Source organism: Emiliania huxleyi (genome assembly GCF_000372725.1).
Source record: "Emiliania huxleyi CCMP1516 unplaced genomic scaffold EMIHUscaffold_235, whole genome shotgun sequence".
Taxonomy (NCBI): domain Eukaryota; phylum Haptophyta; order Isochrysidales; family Noelaerhabdaceae; genus Emiliania; species Emiliania huxleyi.
The window spans coordinates 26,026-33,041 of NW_005200291.1; the positions used below are offsets into that span (position 1 = coordinate 26,026).

General features: G+C 64.3%; 3 protein-coding genes across 3 annotated transcripts; 1 reads left to right on the forward strand and 2 right to left on the reverse strand.

Annotated features, from left to right (window-relative positions):
• Positions 1 to 54: 54 nt before the first annotated feature.
• On the reverse strand, positions 55 to 792 carry EMIHUDRAFT_114931 (hypothetical protein; the record flags this gene model as incomplete). The annotated part of the gene is made up of 1 exon (XM_005779152.1): positions 55 to 792. One exon carries the CDS (start codon positions 790 to 792, stop codon positions 55 to 57), a length of 738 nt encoding a protein of 245 aa, XP_005779209.1.
• Positions 793 to 1,306: 514 nt separating this feature from the next.
• Positions 1,307 to 2,530, forward strand: EMIHUDRAFT_236446 (hypothetical protein; the record flags this gene model as incomplete). The annotated part of the gene is made up of 2 exons (XM_005779153.1): positions 1,307 to 1,945; positions 2,012 to 2,530. The coding sequence occupies 2 exons, from the start codon at positions 1,307 to 1,309 to the stop codon at positions 2,528 to 2,530; spliced, it is 1,158 nt and encodes a 385-aa protein (XP_005779210.1).
• Positions 2,531 to 2,818: 288 nt separating this feature from the next.
• Positions 2,819 to 3,838, reverse strand: EMIHUDRAFT_236447 (hypothetical protein; the record flags this gene model as incomplete). The annotated part of the gene is made up of 1 exon (XM_005779154.1): positions 2,819 to 3,838. The coding sequence occupies one exon, from the start codon at positions 3,836 to 3,838 to the stop codon at positions 2,819 to 2,821; it is 1,020 nt and encodes a 339-aa protein (XP_005779211.1).
• Between the last annotated feature and the right edge of the window lie 3,178 nt (positions 3,839 to 7,016).

Sequence of the window (7,016 nt, forward strand, 5' to 3'; positions counted from 1 at the left end):
TACACAGACTCGGGCATAGCCCTCGACAGCCACCCCCTAACCCCCCCCCCCCCTTTATGTGCGCGCACTGGCGCTGCCGCTAGGGCTGCCATAAGTTGGCGCTGCCGCTAGGGCTGCTGCATAATCATGAGCCTGTCTCCAAACACCTCTCCGACGCGCTCGACTATAGTCCAAATTGGACGATGGACTATATGTCGGGTTGGCGGCCATTTGCTCAGGCGTCAGAATGCTGAGCTCGTACACTGGCAGCTCCGCAGAGGTTGAGGACGGCGGCAGCGGCGGCGCAGAGAGATCGCGGGCGAGCGTGTCCATGCCCGCCTCCCTGCGGGCGTAGAAGAGCGCAGCCTCCTCGGCGGTGGCGAAGTAGCCGAGATTGACCATCTTGCCTCCAACCCTCACATTCAGCTGGTACTTCTGGCTGCCTTTCTGCTTCGGGCGGTAGCAGACGCCTTTGTAGCCGGTGTTGCTGCTGCTACTGGCGGTGAGGGTGAGGCCCTCCCTCTCCGCCTGCCGTATCGCCTCGGCGCCAGCGGGAGTGGGAGCGGGGCGGGGCTGCAGCAGCTTGGCGGCGTCGGCGCGGCCGTACTCTGACTGAGCGTAGGCGGTGGCCGCCTCTTCGGCGGTGTCGAAGTAGCCGAGGCGGACATGCTGGCCGCCAGCCTTCACCTTCGCCTGGAACTTCATTTTGCTGCGGTCGTAGGCCACGTTCTTGTAGCGAGTCGTGCTGTTCTTGGCGATGGCTGGGATCAGCATAACGCCCTCTGACGACGCGGTCCGAGGCGGGGCCATCATGCAGCGGACGCACGTAAAATTTCGCGAGTTTGACAATTGGGATTCGATTTGGATTGAGCAAGGCAGCGCGGGAGCCTGAAATCATTGGCCAGGCAATCGTCTCGCGGGCGTTTTGGCGAGTGCAGAAACATAATGCGTATACGTAGTACGTCAGCGCCTCCAGGCTGTGGCGCCAGGAGGGGGTACGTATGCGGATACATGATACGTCATGCGTGACCCCGTCGTCGATGGGCCTGAATGGGTAAAATTATGCTGCGTAAGTGCGGGGCAGGGCCAACATTGAAGTATTCTGTGCTGTTTTCGAAGGAAAATATGCGCTGTGAGCAGGTCCGGGGTGAGGGCCGGCCTTCATATCTGCTGTATTTTGATAACTGCGCCTGTCTACGAACCAGGTTACGCACCCGAAACCAGAGCATAAGGCGATGCGTATTCATTTTGTGGGTTGGGCATATCCATAGCGGAATCGGGCCAAGCAAAAAAGAATACACGGATTGACGACCCCGTGTGCAAAAAAATGCCGAGCGGGCTGTCGTCTCCTCCCTCCCCGCTGCTGGCCGCCTCTGACAGTGCCGACGCCGGAGCCGAGGCATCCTCCTCTCGGGCGGCCTCCTCTAGCACCGCCAAGGCGCACGGAGCGCTTTTGGTGGCCGCGTTAATCTACTCGGGCCACAACATCCTCGCTGCCCGCTGCCTGCGCGAGGGTGTCAGCCCGATCGGCTTCTCGGTGCTGCGAGAGCTGGCCTCGATTGCTCTCCTCTACGGCTGGGCCGCCGCCCTGGAGGGGCCTCCCTCGCTGCCGCTGCGAGCGCACCGCGCCCGCTTCGCGCTGCTGGGCGCGCTGCTCGCGGCCTTCCAGCTCTGCTTCGCCGTCGGGATCGCTCTCACCGACGCGACGACGGCGGCGCTGTTCCAGTGCATCGAGCCCTCGACCGCCGCCGTGCTGGCCGCGCTGCTGGGCATCGAGCCGCTCTCTGCTGCAAAGGTGCTGTCGGCGCTCCTCGCCGGCGGCGGGGTGCTCTTGCTGCAGGCAGGGCCGCGCAGCCAGCCCGACCCCTCGCCGGCTCGCCCCTCCGGCTCGCGGCTGGCGGGCATGTCGCTCCTCTTCCTGCAGGGAGTCGGCATCAGCGCGTACTGCCTCGTCCAGCGGCAGCTGGTGCGGCTCCGCTCGCGGCGCGCGGCGGGCGGCGCCGACGGCGAGGGCGAGCCGTCGCCGCGCGAGGAGAGGCGGAGGCGCTGCCCGGAGGAGAGGCGCTGCCCGGAGGAGGAGGGCCACCCCCCTCTTTACGGCGCGGTGACGGTGACGGCGCACGCGTACGTCGGCTCGCTCTGCGTGATGCTGCTCGCCGCTGCAGTCGACTCGCTCGCGCGCCTCGAGGAGCCGCCGCCCCTCTCGGCCGCGGGGCTGGCGCCGCTCTGGAGGCCCGCCGCTCTCCTCGCCGTCGCGTACGCGGTCCTGCTCTCCTCGGTGGTCGGCTACTCGCTCCGCGCGTGGGCGAACCGGCACACGGACGCGAGCGCGCTCGTGCTGTACAATGCGGTGCAGCCGCCCCTCACCGCGCTGCTCTCCCTCGCCGTCGACCCGGTGGGCAGCCGCTGGGGCCTCTCCGAGGCGGCGGGCACGGCGCTCGTCATGGCGGCTGTGCTCGTGTGTGCGCGGGGCGACGGGCTCGTCGGCAGGCTTGCGGGCGGCAGCCGCGGCCGAGAGCGAGACCGAAGGGTGCGCAGGGACGAGGCCTGACGACACGTGACACAGACCGTTGAACACGCGTTTGAAACTCGATCAATGTGTGTGAGATGTGTGTATTGCGGAGAGCGTTTTGTGCGTTACTGCGGGCGCCTGTGCGTGGGCTGTTTTCCCGTTTTGGCGGGGGGGGCGCGGGGTGTGTGTTGCGCCCGGGCCGCCCCCCAGCCGCCAGCGGTGTCATACACGGGTTAAATAACGCCGGCTCACGGAGACCGCGGAATTAAGACACCGCCGAACCGGCGAACGGCGGCCCTCCACAGCAACCCGAGGTCCAGCTGCTGTTCACTCGGCGAGCCAAGATTCGATCAGTGTGCGCGCGAGTGAGACTCGCGACGGCACGTGAAAACCGCCCTCGACTGCGGGCCCGTCGCGTCCGGCCTCGCGCTCGAGCCCGAGCTGCTCGCGCACGTACTCCTTGGAGAACCATCTCGCGTCCTCCAGCTCGTCCTCGTCGACCGCGAGCGCCGCGTCGGCCCCCTCGCTGGGCGCTGCGCAGACGGTGAAGCCGACCATGAGCGAGCGCGGGAAGAGCCACGGCTGCGATGCGACGAAGTCGAGCGTCGACCTGTCGACGGAGCAGCCGCTCTCCTCGCACACCTCCCGCACCACACACTCCTCGAGCGTCTCCCCGAACTCGACAAAGCCCGCGAGTGTCGAGTAGCGACCCGTCGGCCAAGCCGCCTTGCGGCCGAGCAGGCACCGTGAGCGAGTCGCGTCCAGGACGAGGACGATCACCGACGCGTCGAGCCGAGGGCGAAAGCGCTCGGAGCACACATTGCATCTCCGCCCCTTCCCGTTCCGGTACGGCACGACCTCTGCGCTGCCGCACTTGGAGCAGAATCGAACGCTGTTGTGCCAGTGCGCCAGCCCGCGCGCGGTGGCGAGCAGCGCCGCCTCGTCCACCTCGAGCGCGTCGCACACGCTCGGCCCAGCTCGCGCACGCAGCGGCTCCCAAGCGGCTCCATCGCCACCGATGCTCGCAGGCGGCTGCTCGTCGAGAGCGGACGTCTCGAGCAGCCAGTAATCCCCACGCTGCAGCGGGCTCGCTGCGTCCTCGACGCTGCCGAGAAAGACTTGGAGGGCGCCGCCACCGCCAACCTCGGACACCTCGCTCGCAGAGAGAAGCGCAGGCTTCCAGCCGCCACCGTCTGCCTTGACCAGCGACTGTCCGTTGTGCACCAGAGTGTAGAAGCGCGTCGTACCCGGGTTTGCTGGCGCCGGGACCCGCTGCAGGCGCCCTGCGGTGTCGAAGAACACTGGCGCGAGGGCAAAGAGCGACGCCGGGAGCGATACTAGTAACATTTCGTGAGCACTTCACTTGGCTTCCAGGGTCGATTCCGCATGGTACCGGGACCCCCCACACAGATACTTGAGCACTTGAGCACCGGATAGGGTCGATTCCGCATGGTACGGGACCCCTCGATCGTCTCGCCCTCCCTCGCTGGTGTGCTCATTGGGCGGGGGTCATAACAAACACGGTACAGGATCGAGGTGCACGCTGCCAAAGCAGTGTCGTCCCCCCTCTCCCCGACGGTGACGGCGGTGTGACCGATCGAGCTACAAGAGGAGCTTGTTCAGCAGGATCCGGGTTAGCCTGTGCACTGCCTCACTGGGCCTGAGATCACTCGACGCTTCCCGTCACCGTCTCGGATTTATGTCATATGTGTGATATGTGGGGTCGAACCACTCCGGGATGGGCAAGCCATCTGGTTAATTGTCAAAATTCCTGTTGTGCAAGAGGGGAGGGGGCTCACAGATACTCGCATAATGTGGGTAAACCATAGTAGCGTGCACGCTACTATGAACAGAGAGAAAACGGATACAAAACAAGAACACAACGCACTCTCTCACATGACAAGCGATCCCACGATTGCGGATGTGGGGACTACATGATTACATGAAGGGAGGTTGGGCTCAACGAGGTTTGCCTCTCGCACCCCGTCTGTTTTCCTTTCCTTTTTTCTCTACAACACCCTCTCTTTTCCTCTCTATTTTCCCGGGAAAACTGCGTGGAAATCGTCAAATTTTTGGCTCTGAGCCGAGTCTGAGGCTGGTTCGGGCCCAAAATCAGCCAAATTTTAGGCCAAATCGGCAAAATGCCGGGAATTTCGCGGAGAACCCGTGTAGACCTGGAAATTACCCTGCGACCGCCTGGGTATTTTGTCGATTTCCTCCATTTTGCCTCAGATTTTGCCCCAGACCAGCTCTCAGACTAAGGGAAACTCCCGAGTTTCCAGAATGGAGCACCAAACACCCTCTGTTTTCCCTGGAAATTTCCGGAAACGCAAAGTGCTGGGGACCTCTGTTTTCCTTTTTGTTTTCCGGAAAACCTCGTTGAGCCCAAAAGGGAGGAGGGGCCCGTCTGCAGAGCTAGGCGGCGCGGGCACCCCCCACTGGGGCCGAGGACAAGAAGCCGTTTGTCGCTTGCTTGTTCTTTTGCTTGTTGATCCAGTCGGTACGCTCCTTGCGCGCCTGCTTGTTGATGTTTTCGGCGTCGCCCGCCACCGCCGCCTTGGAGATCTGCTGCGTGTGGTGGACGACGAAGGAGGAGGCGCTCGCCGACGCCGCCCCAACCTGTGTCACCCGAAATCCATAGTGTCACTCTTATGTTTTTTTTTTTGCAAATTTGCGAAGTGCGGCTTCGGTGTGCATTTTTGCGGCTTCCGTGTGCATTTTTGCGGCTTCCGTGTGCACCTGCCCGTCGCTTACCTGCCCGCGACGACTGTACCTGCACGATGGACGACTGGTCAGCTGTGGAGGTGACGGAGGATGAGCTGCATGCTCGGGTGGAGGAGGCAACCCCGGGCGGCGCGCTCGACATCGAGGTCGAGTCCATTGACGAGGATGAGGACAGTGGCGGAGAGCGGGAAGCCGTTGCCACCGAGGGAGGCGGTGACGACGGCGAGGCGGACGGCGGCGGCGGCGAGGGCGAGGCGGCGGCAAGCGAGGAGGAGAGCGCACCGTCGCTGATCTCCTTGCCGCCGCCTCGGCTCTTGGCCTCCGGACCATACGCGGCGAGGCTAAGGCGTCGCTCGCCGAGCGCGTGCAAGCAGAGGAGGTGGCGCGTGAGAAGGCGGACGCCGCCGACGAGGCGGGGGAGGAGGAGGAGGAGGAGAGCCAGGCCGAAATCGGCAAGGACTGGACCGAGTACGTGGACGGCAATGGGCGCCCCTACTATTACAACTCGGTCGACAAGCAGACGACGTGGACGCGGCCGCCGCCACCGCCGCCGCCTCCGCCGCCGCCTCCGCCGCCGCCTCCGCCGCCGCCACCACCACCCGGGCCGCCACCGCCGGGGGATGCGCCGCAGGGGCAGCGCCGCAAGAGGGCCAAGCCGGCACCAGCGGCGCCGCTCTATCGCACTCGCGATGCAGAGGCGGCCCCCTCCGTGTTTGCACAGCCGGGCGGGAGCATGTTCTCCCCAACCTTTGCGCAGGGCATGATGCTGGCCGAGTTCAACGCTTCGCGCGCACGCGAGCAGAGTGAGCGGGAGAGTCAGGCCAGGTTCTTGGGCTTCATGGGCGTCCCCAAGTGATTAGCTCATAGCACTGCTGGCATGACACGCATAGTGGGTGGGTGCGAGCCAGGTGCGAGCGGCATGGTGGGCTCCGGAATGGGTACCGTGCGGGTGCGGACGGAAGAGAGAGTGCATGTACGAGAGGCTAGCATGCGCATGCTCCGCAGGGGCAGGTGAGTACTGGTCAAAACAATCATTTGCACACTTGTTTGCAACAAAATGCGCTGCAAATGCGACATTTTATGGATCTGGAGTGACACTCTGGATTTCGGGTGACACAGGTTCCCCGTACACCGTCCGGTCCGTGTTGGTGCCCGCCGCTTCCTTGGCGAACACGTGGAGGAACTGCTTGGTGGGCGGCGCAATGCCTCCCAAAGTTTCCACGAGCACCAGCCGCGTTATGGCCTTCTTGACCCACTTCGCGTCGTAGTACTGCGCCCCCATCCACTTCCAGCCCGTATCCGTCTTGACCCACCCCTTTCCATACATGTACGCGTGGTCCTTGACCCATCCCTTTCCAGTCGAGTGGTCGAGCGGTCCGTCCACCTGACGGCCACGCTCCTTGCACCCCACGACTCCCGTCAACGCCTTGTCCAGCGTGTTTCCAAACCCGTAGAGGTGTGGCCCACCGACGCCACATTGCCACCATTGCCCCACGAGCCCCTCGCCGACGTCGTCGACTTGATGTTCCAGCACTTGACCTCGTAGTGCACGTCCCGCATCGTGGCGAAGTCGCCGCTGATCTCGCAGATGTCAGTCACGGACGTGTCGTTGAGGTGCCGCGTCACCTCGGGCTTTTCCTTGTCCCCGAGGATGATGCTGCCAACCGAGCGCGCCCGGACGGCATTCTGGGCGGCCCTTAGCACCCTGTTGTGCTTGGAGGTGCGGTCGCCCTTGTTGGAGTTGGCGAGGAAGTCGCCCTTGACTCTCCCGGGGGGACGTGTCGCCCGCGGCAGCACCTTC